Raw genomic sequence first — 16,107 nt, 5'->3', positions numbered from 1 at the left:
CTTGCTACTATTATTATTAGATCATAACCAAGTAGAAATATGAAAGCCTGTAAATCTATTCCATTAACTAAGGAAATTTAATAGAATTTTAATAGAATGAAATGAGAAAGACCCTCGCTTCTTACTTTTAATTTGCCCTTTGACATCACGATCTTCCAAGTGTTCTTCCTCATAATGTGACTGAAGTTGATAGAAAGACTGAAGGTCCTTCAGGCACAAAGGGCACAGGAAGCCTTCCCTCACCTCCCCTGGGTCATCAAGAGACGCCATAGTTGTGCTTCTCTCAACCCCAGGAAAGCAGGAACCTCATGCCAAGTAAGCTTGATTCCTCCCGAGGGAGCAGGATTCTGGCAGTGTTAGCTTGAGCAGGCAGCACTCAGATAATTGGGAAGTGACATTGTGGCCTTGGATGAGATTTCCTCTCTTCAGCAGAAGGAATCTAAGAAAAACAAATGTCAATTGAAGCAAATAAGCAGCCAACAAAAGGTTTCTGTTTTTTCTACAGTTCAACAAAGGCACAATTTGTAACAAGGTTAATGTTTGGTACAAGTTCATGAAAACAAACTGTTTCTCAAATCCTTAGACCAAGACATGAGAACAGCACACAACACACTGGTAAGTCAATGAAGCGGGAAGCAGAGTTGTACAGAGAAGCAAACAGGATCCCAGGGCACTTCCTTTAAAAGGTCATTTTAAGTGGTCCAACCTTATTATTTGAGAGGGTTTTTTTTCCTTAGTACTAAGGATATGACATAGAACTAATACACAGTAGGCAAGTCCCCTACCACTAATTACACCTGGTCCCTTTTGTTGTTGTAAGACAGGGTCTTGCTAAGTTGCCTGGACTGGTTTGGGCTCACTTTGTAGCCTAGGTAGGCTCTGAACTTGCTACCCTCTTGCTTTAGACTTGTGGAATTACAGGCTTAAGTCACCAGCATAGCCAACACCATGATTTCCATGTCATTTTAGTCACTGAGGAAAAATATGTAGCATACTTATCAATGAGCACTACTTTTAGTCTGCCACATACACTGAGCTCTTGGTAGTTGTTAGGCACATGTGCTAGAAATACAAAGGCCAGAAGCTAAGTGTAGTGGCTCATGACTATAATGCCAGCACTCTGGATGTGTAGGCAGACAGGAGAAACCTGACTTGGAGGCCAGCCTGGGCTTCACAGTGATATTCCGTTTCAAGAAACCAAAACAAGATCTGACAAGATGGGTAAAGTGTATGCCATTCAGTAGGTAAAGTATATCCTTCTAAGTCTGATTGCTAGGACCATCCTAAAGGTAGAAATAGAAAATCAACTCCCAAAGGTTGTCCTCTGATCTTCATATATATACCACACCTAAGTGTGCACACATCATACACACACAAAAAATATTTTAACAAGAAAAAGTTGTTATTTTTTTAAACACCAAAAAGAAAAATAACAAATACAAACAATAAGCCTTTCAACTTTTCCTTAAAGAGGAATATTTAAAAAAAAAAAAAAAATCAAGAGCCAGAGAGATGGCTCAGTGTAAAGGCACTTGCCACCTATTCTGAGTTTGATCACCAGAACTAAATAAAAGTGGAAGGAGAGAATACACTTCTGAAAGTTGTCCTCTGGCTTCCACACACACCTGTCCTCTAGCCCCTTCACACAAAATAAATGTTATCTTTAAATTAAGATTTTAAAAAAGAAGAAACTTATCAGTGCAGTTTGATAATATGTTCCAGCACTTTGAAAAGTCTGAGGCAGAAGGATCCTCACTTGAATCTATGATTTCAAAACCAGTTTGGCCAACATAGCAAACTGTTGCTTAGTTTAGATGAATGGATGGATAAAATTAGTGAAAATTATATTTTGCATTTACAGTGAGTTGATGTGTTTACTAGATTTTATAAATTAGAACAGTGGGGCAGCATGTCTGATGTTCTCTGCGCTTCAACAGAAAAATCTGATACTTAAACATTTCAGGACTTAATAACTTACATTTTCTGTCTTATTGGACTACAGCAAAGTCACTGTTGATGTGACCCTGAAAGACTCCTAACCATTGAGAACGAAGATAAAATCATTTCACAGAAGCAAAGAAATCTGTTTCCAAGACCTTAGAGGCCACATATCACAGCACAGAGTGGGAGAGTTTGTGTAGCTAGAATTGTGTGCTGCAGAGGGCACAGAGGAGGGTACCATCTGGTCCTCAAAGGTGAAGGGTGACTGCAACTCAGAAAATAAGTAAACAGGACACTAGGTGTCTGTTATTTCTTTTAATTAAGAAATCTGACAGGCATGGGAGGCAGAGGCAGACAGATACCTGTGAGTTTGAGGCCAGCCTGGTTTACATGTCAAGTTCCAGGTCAGACATAGATACATAGTGAGACCCTTGTCTTGAGACTAAATAAATCGAGAGACTACACACATGCAGACCCATCCAGGAAAGCATCTGAGACATCACTTAAACAGCCAGCCTCAGGTCCGACCGGTTCTCTCCCCAGCCAGTGGCTGACAGGATCCTCTGGGTGTGATTGCTGCCTCCTCCCCGCCTGCAATTCATCCTGAAGAAAAAGTCAAACAGAAGTCGTCCCCGTGCACCCTGGCCACACATCTCAGCTCAGTTCTCACTCTGGAGAAACGCCCCTTACTCAAGGCAGGCTCGCGCCAGGATGCCTTTACAGCAGCTGCCTGGGGTGCCATAGCCCATACACAAGTGAAGTGACTAAATAATACAAGACCGCAGCCGGGGAGGAGAGCCTGGGATTTTCGCCATCACCACGAGAACTCGGAGAGCGGGATAATAGGGTTCCGTGAATGAAGTGGGGGACCTTAACATAAAGTCACTTAATTAGGTGCCACCACAAACCACCGCAATCGATGCCGCAACCAGAAGCCCAGTTGTGCAAACTCTCGCCTCCAGACTGGATTGAAAAACCCAGCCGGGGGGCTCTGTAGAGATCTGCACGGCCACGCGCACCCGCGGGACGCGACTCTGCGGGACACCACGCAACATGTCACGGCGCGGGCAGAGACCCGCGCGGCGCCGAGGCCCGCAAAGCCTCATCTCCCGACCGCATCGTCATCTCAAACCACACGTCACACCCACCTCAGGCACCGCCGCGCTCTTTGCGGCGACTCGGAATAGGGCGACACCCTTTCTCACTCCCTGCGGCTTCCGACAGGCAGTCGGCAGCCTGCCTCTCCACCTCGGGTTCTGACTGCTGGCCTACGAGGTTCCTCAGAGACCAGAGGCAGCCATCGCCATCAGTGGCTCGGCGCTCGACAGGCGCGCCAGGCAGAAACCGGAAGACAGACTGACACGCGGCGGTCGAGCGCCGAGTCCTCGAGCGCACTGAACCTGGAAGAGGATGCTGCGCACGCGCTGCCGCAACGGGGCGGGCCCAGTAGGAGGAGGTAACTGCGAAGTTCTCTCAGGTCCTAGCAACACACCGCAGGCTTTGTGAAGCCCATCACTTGCCCTTCACTTACCCTATATGTGGGGAAACTGAGACTTTGGCTCTTAATGTGCCTGCAGCGCTAACATTATTCAGAGACCGTTAAAAAGTTTCTGAGATTTTTGGAGAAATGCCTTAATACAGCGGTTGTTCTTCCAAAGAAGGTTTGAAAAACTGTCTGCTGCTACCTATATGCTCTCTTCTGGCGTCCATGGGCTCTGCACATGTGGTGCACAGACATGCAGGCAAAACACACATACAAAATTTTGTTTTTTTTTTTCCTTTTTTTTTTTTTTTTGTTTGTTTGTTAAAAAAAAAAGTTTCTGAGTGTGAGAGACTAAGTTATGGTCAGCACATTGAGGAGACAGAAAGACGTGGAAATTGAGCCAAGGAAAGTAGAGACGTTGAGAAGTCGTGTCAGGGATTGGAAGTTGGCTCAATTGATCCTGGTTGGGACTCAATTTCCACCACACGCCCATGCCTGTAACTCCAATTAAGGATGGAGGCAGGAGGACCAGAAGTTTAAGGTAATTTTCAATTACATAGCAAGTTCAAGGCCATAGTGGGATACATAGACTCCATCTCAAAAATGCATAAAAAAGTATGGGGGTAGCTAGATCTCTGCAAAATAAGTGGCATATATGTATGAGTCAGGGTTCTCTAGAATCACAGAACTCTATAGTCTATATAGTAAGGGAATTGGTGGATGACTTACAGTCTGTAGTCCAACTCCCAACAATGGTCAGCAGCAGCTGTGAATGGAAGTCCAAGGATCTAGCAGTCACTCAGTCCCACAAGGCAAGCAGTTGAAGAAGAGAGTGTCAATCTTCCTTCTTCCAATGTCCTTATATAGGTCTTCAGCAAAAGGTGTGGCCCAGATTAAAGGTGTCGCCACCACACCTTTAATCACAGATGACCTCGAGCTTGGAGATCTTCCTGTCTTAATCTTCTGGAATTCATAGCCACTATGCCTCAAGATCTCCATGCTGGGGCTGGTGAGATGGCTCAGTGGGTAAGAGCACCCGACTGCTCTTCCGAAGGTCCGGAGTTCAAATCCCAGCAACCACATGGTGGCTCACAACCATCCTTAACGAGATCTTACTCCTTCTTCTGGGGTGTCTGAAGACAGCTACAGTGTACTTACATATAATCAATAAATTAAAAAAAAAAAATCTCCATGCCAAGATCCAGGTCAGAAACTTCTATCTCAGCCTCCAGATTAGGATCACAGGTGAGCCTTCCAATTCTGAATTGTAGTTCATCCAGATATAGTCAAGTTGACAACCAGGAATAGCCCCTGCAATTTACAAAAGACAGTATGGCAGGTCAGTCATGTTTGCACCTAGCTGCACCATGCAACAACCACAGGGTACAGAGACAGACTCATCTGTTATTGAGGTCTGTTTGCTTTATAGCCAGCACACCATCTAGACTGCAGTAACCTGGGCCCCAGAAGTGGGAGCTTCAGGGAAGATGCAGGACTTTGGAACCAGAAAGTGGCCTCCATCCCTCCTGCCTCCATCCCAGCCTAGCATGGCTGTGGCACTTGACCCATTTGACTCTGGGAATGACTGTCTGAAGGTGGTCACAGTATCTACTTCCTTGTGCAGATGAAACGAAGCCTGTCTCTTGGTCTAGGCTCCTTACGGTACCTCCTCAGCTCAACAACATTGAGTATGGAGAGGACAACTCCTAGGGCTCCACAGACCTGAGCTCCTGCCTCCAAGAAAATCTTACTTTGTGACTCTGAATGTGTCCCTTGCCTTCTGCTCTTCAGTTCTCCCACATGCACACAGAAAGTGGGCCTCAAAATGGGCAGTCTGTTCTTATTTCCAAATTGGTAACTATTTGTATCTGTTTGGTTTTGGGCTTTATTGTTTTCCAGTGCTGGAATTGGAACTCAGGGTCTCACACAGGATAGATAAATGCTATACCGTTGAGCTACTGTTCAAAGTCTGCTTTCTCTAAAACTTTGCACTCTGCAGAGAAAGGGACTCTTGCCAACATGCCAGAGACAAGTCTAGCTTTGCCTGTCACCAACCTCTGCCTTGGCACTCTCCTCCCCCAACACACACACACACACACAGAGACAGAGAGAGAGACAGAGAGAGAGACAGAGAGAGAGACAGAGAGAGAGACAGAGAGAGAGACAGAGAGAGAGAGAGAGAGAGAGAGAGAGAGAGACCCAGAATGAGGCAGAATCTGATGAGCATGATTATTTGAGGCCAGTGAAAGACCTCTTAATTCAGCCATGATTTAGCCTGTCATCATTTACAAAACCAACATCACATTCAGACCTCATTTGTTTCCAAAGCAATGGCAGCAAGCAAGCTGGCAGTTTGTGGATAACTATGGAAGTCAGTGGATTGGCTGCTACTGCTGTATTGATTTTCATTTCTTAAGCTCTGGGAATGAAACTTTGCACACACTAGGCCGGCACTGGGCTGCACCTCTAGCCCTCTCCTGATCCTTTAAGAATGATAGGGGCATTCTGGGCATGGCAGTACACACTTGCAATCTGAGTGCTTGAGAGGCACTGGCCGGAGGATCAGGAGATTAAGAAAGCCTTGTTACATAGTGAGAACAGTGTCTGGCCTATTTGAGAGCCTATCTCCAAAAAAAAAAAAAACAAAAACAAAAACAAAAACAAAACAAAACCAGAGGCAGGAGAAATGGATATTTATGACTAAGAACAATTGACACTCTTCCGAGGGTTCCAGTTAGGGCCCCAGCACCCACCCTGCAATCTGATGCCCTCTTCTGACCTTCATGAGCACCAGATATGCATGCAGTGCACACATATACATGCAGACAAAACACCAATACATGTAAAAATTTTTAGAAATGATAGTGGAACAGATCAGCATAGATCCATTATAGTTCATAAACAGTGTTTTTCTTATTTGGTCTCTGGACAATTCTATTACTGTTTCCCTTTTAAATATAATAATGAGTAATATTTATTTAGTACATGATAACTATTCTATAGACTTTAAACATCTCAACATCATTCAATCTTATGAGGTACCTTCCAATTTACGAAGAAGCTGCAAATGGAATAGTTAAATGCCTTGCCCAAGACTCAACTTTCAGAGAATAGAACGTTGTCATCTTGCTTTGAGGCCTTCACAATCCTCACATTCCCTTCCCCTGTGAAGGCCTGACCTCTGAGATTTCCTGTATTGGTCTGCATCTTGTAGGCATCAAACATAGACCATGCCTAGACAGGGTATTAAGAAAAAAGAAGCTGAAGGGGAAATGGTGGTGTGGGTAAACTTACATCCGAGGAAATTGAGCACAGCTCCCAAAAGGCGAGCTGCACCCAACACCAGGCCCAGACCCCTGCCTAATGCTGAGAGCTGAGGTTGGCACACCCTGCTGAAAGCACATGGAAACATGACTGATTATGGAAGGCCCTTACATTGGCCTGTAGAACAGGCAAATGAGGTGTTGGGCTAGGCTGTGTCAAATGGAAGTATAGGGCAACTGCAGAGGACAGCTCAGGACATAAGCAGAGAGGGGCTTTTTTATCCAGATGGAAATTCTGAGTAGGGAAGTCTATAGCACAGGTGCTGGGGCCCTCAGTTCTACAGAGCTCAGCTCAGGGTGTCTAAACCCTCAGCCATCAGTAGCAGCAAACCTTACACTTCTCAGTCCAAGGGATTGAGACCTTGAACTGGTTCAAGATGCAGGGGTCAAGAGTGCTTCGAGTGAGCTGGCTGTGGTAGCACAAGCCCGGAAATCTAACAGCTAGGAAGTGGAGGAAGGAAGGTCAGATGTTCAAGTACAGCTGCAGTTCCACAGTTTGAGCTCAGCTTCGACTACAGCAGACCTTGTCTCAACCAACCAAACAACCAAACAACCAGCAAGGGCAGATAACTAGCCAGCCAGCCAGCCAGCCAGCCAGCCAGCCAGCCAGCCGTCCAGCCAGCAGAGGAGACAGCTAAGTCAGTAAATTGGGTGACCCTTGAGTATGGGGACTTGAGTTTGGATCCCTAGCACCTACACTAAGATTAGGTGGGTCAGAGCATGCCTGTAATAAGTGGGTGTGGAGAAAGTGCTTGCTCCTTCTTCTCTCTACTGAAGAATTAGAGACAGGCAGATCCCTGGGGTTCTGTGGACAGCCAGTCTAGCCAAACTGGTGAGCTTCAGATTCACTGAGAAACCCTACCTCAAAAAACAATGTGGATGGTAAATAAGGAAGACACCCAATTTTGACCTCAGGCCTTCACATGCAAGCACATGTCTACACATACACACACACACACACACACCAGCACACTTGCACACACACATACCTGCACACACAATAGTAATGTTTTTTTATTACAAGGGTGTTTATCACATACCAAGTGCCAGATAAATGCCAGTTAAAGGGTGTTTCATGGGTCTCTGGCTTGAAACATCACTTATCATAGCATTGCCCCTAGGTCTGAGAGACCCAGGCTAGAGTGAAGCTTACTCTTCATAGTGGATATTGCTTGTTTCTTTCATGTGTATCTTTCTCAAATATATTGAAAGCAGAAATAAATACTTAAAAGGTCAGTGGGAAAGATTAAGAAGTAAGCAAATCGCTGAGCATGGGACTGGCCCCTCAAGCCACCTCCTCTTCCAGGCGTTTGTCCCCGGGTACACCCACTTGCTCATCTGAGATTTAGGTTCTTTTTTTTTTATTATTTTTATTTTTATTTTTTTCTTTATTTTTTCGAGACAGGGTTTCTCTGTGTAGCCCTGGCTGTCCTGGAACTCACTCTGTAGACCAGGCTGGTCTCGGACTCAGAAATCCGCCTGCCTCTGCCTCCCGAGTGCTGGGATTAAAGGCGTGCGCCACCATGCCCGGCGAGATTTAGGTTCTTTATCTTTCACTGGTCCACTCCGCAAACCAGGCTGTGAGAGGCATCCATCCCCTGGGCTCACAAGCCTTCTGCCTGAAGAACATTAGTTTGCCAGAGCTCCAAGTCCAAAGTCCAAATCCAGGATAATCAGAGGGCAGTGAAGAGCCATGCTAGCCACCAGAGGGTGCCATGTAACCACTTAAGACCCATACAAATGGCCCAGGTTTCTGCAGAAGAGGTTTGGCTAGTCCATCTTTTCAATCAGTTGCCTGTATCTAGCAGAGGAGAGCCAGCCTCTGACCCCCAACACACACACATACACACACACACACACACACACACACACACACACACTCACCTAAACTAAACTGCAGTGGCCACACTGAACAGCAGATACATGCATGATATGCCACAGCATGACACACCCTCCTGTCCTGGACTGGACCAGCGCCTTCTACTGAGCCTGGACATGTATTTCTGTATAGAGCCCCAGAACAACCTGCTAGACCTGGAGCCAGTAGAGTCTGTGAGCACCTCTGCCCACCCAGATGCTCTCTTGGCCTTGGCCTTCTTGATTCCTCTGCTCCTTGATTCCTATGTCCAATCCATCAGCAGGTCCCTCCCGCCACCCTACTTTGAGTAGATCTGAAAAATGTCCACTCTCACAGCACTGCAGCCACCCTGCCATCTCTCATGGGACTGCTGCAGCAGCCTCCCTCCTGCCCTTTCTTTCTGACCTCTCCCTGTGCCAACTCAGTCAGACATACCCCTCCTCTGTTCAGCAGCCCCAGAGGATCTGACAGGCTCAGGAGAAATGATCTTTTTCAATATTAGGATGCTCTTGCAGGCTTAGGACCCTGGCTTGGACAAATGACGTCTTTCCCACTCTTTCTCGGCTGTTCCGGCAGAGAGACTCGGACTTATTCACAAAAAGGCAGCAGGCAGAAGCAGATGAGGTCCCTTAGGCCTGAGTCCAGAGCTACAACAGTATCACTTCTGCTGGCCAAAGTAAGCCACAAGGCCAGCCTACATTGAAACACTGAGAAAAATAGACTGACCTCCTTCCAAGTACCGCAAAGATGGTTCCTTAGTCTTGGTCATGTTCACCCTAATCTCTCCCCTAATTCTTTGCAGAAACACCACCATCTCCTCCCCAAGGGCTTCATGTGCTCTCCTTGTTTGTTGCTTTTTGTTGTTGTTTTTCCAAGACAGGGTTTCTCTGTATAGCCTTGACTATCTTGGAACTTGTGCTGTACGGCGGGCTGGCCTTGAACTCACAGCGACCCACCTGCCTGTGACTAGGATTAAAGACGTGTCACCAACTGGCAGGTTGGTTGTTCTTCTTTTCCAATAATCCATTTAGTCCAGTTTGTGCTGCCTATAAGCTCCTGGGTGGGGGCCATGTACTGGAGCATGACTGAGCTTTCGGTGGCCACACCTTTAAAGAAAGCTGACTCTCACTCCCCAGAAACCATCAACTCTCCACAGCGCCTCAGTTAGAAGGGAGACTTGTGAACTCTTTCCTTCTCCTTGAGCCGTGGTCATCCTTTGCAGGCAGACCCTCTACCAACCAGTCTCTCCCCGTCCCTAGGTGTCTCCCCAGCCCCAGGATGGACACCAGCTGATATAAGGAATAGGGCAGGGCCCATATCTCTCTTGTGAGGGACAGAGACAGGGAACACCCAGGCCTCCTTGCTTTGTTCTGAAAACCCTGGCTTGTTTCTAGTATCTAGGACCCTTGAACCCGGATCCTCGCATTGGGCACCACTTGGAGCCTATTCCAGACACATTCCTGCCAGGCTACATTGTGTTTCCTTTGCCTGGTGTTTTTATTTGGTTTGGTTTGTTGCAGCACTGGAGATGAGATCCAGGGCCAGCCAGTACTCTCCACCGAGCTGCAGCCCAGCCGACAGATAGTCCCCCATTTATGCGCTGTTCTCCATTTCCCTGTCTTTGTACAAGCCCCTTCTCTGCTCCCGCATCCTTACCTTTCCTCCTGTCCACTCCTCACCCAGATAGACCCATTTCCAGTGGTCATTCTCCCCACCCCTTCCCAGAGGAGGGACTCCATGTGAAGAAGTCCCAAGGACAAACGTATAGTTCCTGAACAAACCTGTGGCCAGGAAAATAAAAACTTCTTCAAGAGCCTGGCTGCTCCAATGCTGTCCCAGCTATGAGTGTTTGAAGGAGGTATTGAACCTGGTACCCTTTCCTCTTCTTTAAAAATGGGACTCTGAGGACCCAAGTGAGCACTGAACTGCCGTAGGCAGGGCCACAGGGCCTGACACACAGTGAGCTATTCTTAGCACACCTTTCCCCTGCAGTTCATTGGCTTGTGCATGAACAGGGGCTGGCCTTGGGAATTATTTACTGAACTCCACAAGTTATGAATGACCCTTGCTTGTCATTAGTGGAACTCTGGATGGGAACGGGTGAGACTTTAGTCATGAAAAAATAGAAACGTCGATGAGTGCATTAAGCACTTTAATTAAAGCCTGCTCTCCACTCCCCCGTGATGTCTGGCCACTGCCTTCAGCCCCCATTTTTATTTGACACCGGGTGACACTTCTGATGACCAATATTGGGGGCCGCCCACTTCTGCCTGAGTCCTGCACCCATGTGCTAGATAGTGGCTTCCCACGTGTCTCCTGGCCACTTACTTTAAATAGCATCCTCTGGTTAAATGTCTATCCTAGAGCACGGCTTATATAAGTTGACCAGTCTTCCTGCCCTCAGCTCAGAGTCCCAGTCCCTTCTCTCAGTGAAAGAGCTGAGGCTACTCCCAGGTGCCAGCAGAAGGTGCACAGAGCTGCTGGGGTGCAATGCCAAGAGAGCTCCGATGCTGGTGCCAAACATTTGGACTGTTCTGGAAAGTAGACAGCTGTACCTGGGAGGCTGTAAACTTGCTCATATGGCCTCACTGCATAGCCACCATTAGAGCCAGCCACCACTGAGTGAATCCCCCAGCCTCTCCCCATCCCCCTGCCCCCTTCTCTCTCTCAAGCCTCAGAGGTTCCAGGTTGAGCTGGATCTCTGGTCCAGTCTTTCAAGATCTATAAGTTGCTTGTCATTTCTCTTGAAAACAATTTACTTTCAAAAATGTAAAGCCCATTCTAGGTGTAAAATTTTAGGTTAGATATATTTGTTTTCTTTCTTTATTTGAGCTTGTATTTGTTTTCTTTTGTTTTTCTCTTTTAAAAATTAATGTATTCGCTAGGCGGTGGTGGCACACGTCTTTAATCCCAGCACTTGGGGAGGCAGAGGCAGGCGGATTTCTGAGTTCAAGGCCAGCCTGGTCTACAAAGTGAGTTCCAGGACAGCCAGGGCTATACAAAGAAACCCTGTATCAAAAAACCAAAAAAATTTTTTTTTATTTATTGACTGATTATTATAAATTCACTGTTATAATATGTAACAATATATTATATTATTATACTGTTGGCTATCAAAACCAGGACTTTCACTTGGAAGCAAGTATCTACAATCAAGATAGATCCACAGCCCTCCCATGCCAGAGAATTCAGGCTTGTCCAAGGAGAGGCCAAAGTTGAGGGGGGAGGGATGTAGTTGTCTTTGACTGCTTTGTAGGTTCTTCTTTCCTCTATCTGTCTCCATCCTTTAAACCCCCTAACACTAGATAAGAGGGGGAAAAGGGATAGAGAGGAAAAGAAAGAGATCCCTGAATAAAGTCAGGGGCTAGAAAGGGGGCCACATTATCATTAGACTTCTTCCTGCTCATTAGGGATGTCAAGTTCCTTGGAGCAAGTTTGATCATCACCATCAGAATATCTAATTTCTTCTTGTTGGTGTTTCTTCTTTGGGCACAACTACTTAACAAACTATAACCAACGACAACCAATAACAACCAACAAACAACCAACAACCCCTTTCAGGGCTCTAGCTTTTATAAACCCTCTGAAAAATCCCCAGAATTTCAAATGTCACACATTTGCAGAAACCATGTGCAGCTGGCAAACTCATGTCCCCACTAGAGCATGAGGCAAATCATAGTCACCTGCTGTGGACAATCTGTTTTGTTTTGTTTTTTGTTTTTCGAGACAGTGTTTCTCTGTGTAGCCCTGGCTGTCCTGGAACTCACTCTGTAGACCAGGCTGGCCTCGGACTCAGAAATCCGCCTGCCTCTGCCTCCCGAGTGCTGGGATTAAAGGCGTGCGCCACCACACCCGGCAAATTTTTGTTTTGTTTTGTTTTGGTTTTTGTTCTGTAGACAATCTGAAGCAGCCCCATATCCCATACCTGGGATTAAAAGGAAAACATATTCTTATAATATTTCTGGTTTTATTTTTTTTAAGAAACTAAAATTCCAAAATTGTCACTACAGGGGTACCCTAGTATTCTGGTGGCTCTAGACCTGCTGCTCTCTCCTGTAGACACAGCGTTCTCTAGCAGAGTAAGCATCTCTGATTGCTCTGAACTCAGGCATAGTGAAGTGATGTCTGGTACTTGTTGGCTCTCATGGGGCCCCTGGGTACTGGGCCTTGTCAGGAAGATGGGCTGTGGGCAAGCCGAGGCCAGGAGGACCCAGACCCTATAAATCTAGAGAAGGCATTTTAGAGGTTCCTCAGCAGGGAGCTCAGAGTCTGAGGGCCCTGAGGGCCCAGCAAAGACCCACAGGGTTGTCCCAAGAGAGAAATCAGACCCTGGTCTGGAGGCAAAGAGAGCCAAGCATTCCTAGTAGAATGGGGCTGTACTTACAAAGATTGGCCCTGAGGGTGTGAGGTACCCATTCCTAGAAGCATGATAGCATTGACTGAGAAAATGTGAGTGAGGGGAGTAGAGAGTGGCTCACCCGTACTCACAGTACTAGGGAGGCTGGGACAGGAGACTCATCCACAAGTTCAAAACCGGCTCATTCAGCTCTACAGTGAGACTATAACTCAAATACATTTTCTGGACGTTTCTTTTTGTTTTTAATTATGTGGAGGTGTGTGTGACTGCATTTGGGTATATGCACAGGAGTGCAGGTACCTGAGAAGTCCAGTAGCATTGGCTCCCTGGAACTGGAGTTACAGATGGTGTGAGCAACCTGATATGGGTTCTGGGAACCAAACTTAGGTCCTCTGGAAGAACAGTCAAGTACTCTTAACTCCTGAGCTATTTTTCCAGTCCCAAATAAATGTAATTTTAAGTAAATATCAGTTTTTAAAAGATTTATTTATTTTTTATATATGAGTACACTGTTTCTGTCTTCAGACACACCAGAAGAGGGCACCGGAGTCCCATTACTAATGGTTGTGAGCCACCATGTGGTGGCTGGGAATTGAACTCAGGACCTCTGGTAGAGCAGTCAGTGCTCTTAACCGCTGAGCCATCTCTCCAGCCTGTAAATATCATTTTTAAATGGAATTTTCTACCTATTTGAACTTCTGGTCACTTGAATACTCTGATTCCAACTCCGTGTCATCTGCTCGAAGGGAAATGGGAAGGAAGGTGGGAGGTATCTCCCTATCTCAACACCAACAGGTTACCTCCCTAAGAAACCATTGGTGGATCGGAAACACCACAGAGGGGCCTAGAGACGTCTTAGAGGCTATCTTCACCAAAGGACTGTTTCACATTGGTTCAAAAACAAAGCCTTCCACAAAACCCTTGAGTAGTGTGGAAATGGTGGCTTCCTTCAAGCCAGTGGCTTTCAGACAGCAGTCTCTTATATGACCCTCATGATCTTTGGGCTTCTAAGAGATAAAAAATATGCAGAGAATTTAGTTCAGTTCAAAATACATTTCAAAGTTCTCTGATTTGTGGCAAGTAAAACACTCCTGAGGTACAAAATGAAAGGCTGGTAAGGCTCCATAGTGAAAACAGTCTCTCTCACATATATTTTAATCCTGACCTCTCCATGGCAACCATCTACCTTCCCAGTCCTCCCAGAAATAGTCTGCAGACTTTCCAGCAAGTGACTGAACCATCCACTAAGTGTATGGAGTGAACCTGATTGATCCCAGGCTGGGAGTCAATGGGCTGGGTTCCCAGACCAACTGGTGGTGTCTGCTCTGTCTGTGTTCTGACTGCAAACATGTCTTTCCCTGGGAGTAGGCACTGAGCCTAAACCTTGCTGTGTGACCATGCCTTCCCCTCTCACTGCAGGGCTGCCTCTGAAAAGCAGACACTAGTGTGGGATAGCTGTGATTGACTGGGATAAATATCTACCATGCAGAAAACTGGGGAATGTCCTAAACCAAGGGAAAAAAAATGAGACATCTGGCTGGTTAGATTCTAAATCAGATTGAGGCATCCTGTTAATCCCAGCCAAGGCAAAAAGATCAGGGGTTTGAAGCTAGCCTGTGCTTTTGTGAGACTCGGTCTCAGAAACAACCAACCAGAGCTGGGGAAAATGGCTCAGCAGTTAGGAGCACAGGCTGTTCTAGTAGACTCAGGTTCCATTCCCAACAACTACAAGACAACTTCTGGTGTCCAGAACTGTAAGTGAACAGATTTAATTGTTTAAAAGCTAGTAAGTTTGTGGCAAGTTGTTATGGCAACAAAAGAAAACTCATACAGACAGGAAATGTTTTAAATGGGGAGTGAGAGCCTCTAAGAAAGTGTCTGTAAAGCCTGCCAAGGCCCTCTACCCTAGCTGGCTTGAAACCTGCTCTGTGGCCTTACCCTTCCTGACCCACAGTCAAACTTTCTTTCATACATGAAACTGTAGCTTATGAAGACCCGAGAACCCTGGCATGCACCAGCGTTGCCAGAAGGATAAGAAGTCCTATCTCCATGGAGCAGAGCTGGACAAGGAGGGTCCAGAGGTACTTGTCCCTTCCTCTTCTGCTTGGCCACTCCAGGCAAGTTTCTTTCTGGGACCCATCCAACATTTTCTACATGTCAGGGATAAGCGTGGATGACCATGGGGCAGGGATCACAGGGTCCCAACCTCAATATAATTTCATAGCTCCATCTACCTCCAGAGCAGCTAAACTCAGTCATTTTTCACACTGCTTCTAGAAAGACGCCAGCCAGCCCTGTCTAAACTGTCAAGTTCAGAGGGAAGCTAGGTAGGAATCTAATTTTGGCTTTAGATAGCTATATATGTTAGGAATTTTATAGAATGAGTCAACATTAATTTATTATTGACTAAACTTAAATAATGATGTGGAGGCAGGAAGTTGGGAGGGAAGAGAAGGGGAAGGGAGTGGCTCCTTAGTAGGATGCTTTCTTAGCTCTTAAAGTGTTGGGAAGAAAGAGAGAAGCCAACCGCAGGGCTCCTCACTGGATTGGCCACCCTCTCCTCTAACAGCATAGCAGCCCTGGTCCAGTGGTAGAAATGGGTTTTCCTTGTTTTGTTTGTTTGTTTGTTTGAGACAGGGTTTCACTGTAGCTCTGGCTGTCCTAGAACTCACTCTGCAGACCAGACTGGCCTCGAACTCACAGAGATCTGCCTGCCTCTGCCTCCCGAATTCTAGGATTAAAGACGTGAGCATGTGTCACCATTATCAACTTAAATAGGCTTTTCTTAGTTTCCTTTGTACCCAGCTCCTGTTTCTGCTACCCTCAACCCCACCCCTATGCTGCAGTTTTTATGAAAGATCCGCCGAGACTCCATGCCTGCTCCTGCTCCTCTTGCCCCTCCCTGAGCTGGTAGCTGCTTCCTCCCACAGCCACCCCCTCAGAAGGTAACTGCAGTAGCCCACTCTCAACTGGATATCATTAGGTCACAGACAGTAGGTAGCTCAACAGGTGCAACCCTGGGAAGTGTTATGTTTCTCGCAGGCCAGAACAATAGACTTCTAAATCGCAAGTCTCCATGTCTGGAGGCTGGAAAGGGCTACAGGAACAAATTTCCTTCCACAAACCAAGTAAGGTGGTTGCTTCT

At 46.4% G+C, this 16,107-nt stretch overlaps 1 protein-coding gene across 1 annotated transcript in view; it reads right to left on the bottom strand.

The window, feature by feature from the left end:
* Rbsn (rabenosyn, RAB effector) overlaps positions 1-3,256 on the bottom strand; it is a 29,699-nt gene extending 26,443 nt beyond the window's left edge. The window contains exons 1-2 of the mRNA XM_021165605.3: positions 3,090-3,256; positions 126-439 (exon numbers count right to left, since the gene is read on the bottom strand). Of these exons, the coding sequence (XP_021021264.2) occupies positions 126-270 (145 nt within the window). The 5' untranslated portion in view covers positions 271-439; positions 3,090-3,256. The remainder of the gene's footprint in view (positions 1-125; positions 440-3,089) is intronic.
* Positions 3,257-16,107: the final 12,851 nt, after the last annotated feature.

This window comes from Mus caroli, unplaced genomic scaffold, assembly GCF_978045245.1.
Source record: "Mus caroli unplaced genomic scaffold, Mus_caroli_1 scaffold_7, whole genome shotgun sequence".
In the NCBI taxonomy this organism is placed as follows: Eukaryota; Metazoa; Chordata; class Mammalia; order Rodentia; family Muridae; genus Mus; species Mus caroli.
The sequence above is the reverse complement of the archived record's forward strand: the minus strand, read 5'-3'. Positions and strand labels throughout refer to the sequence as shown.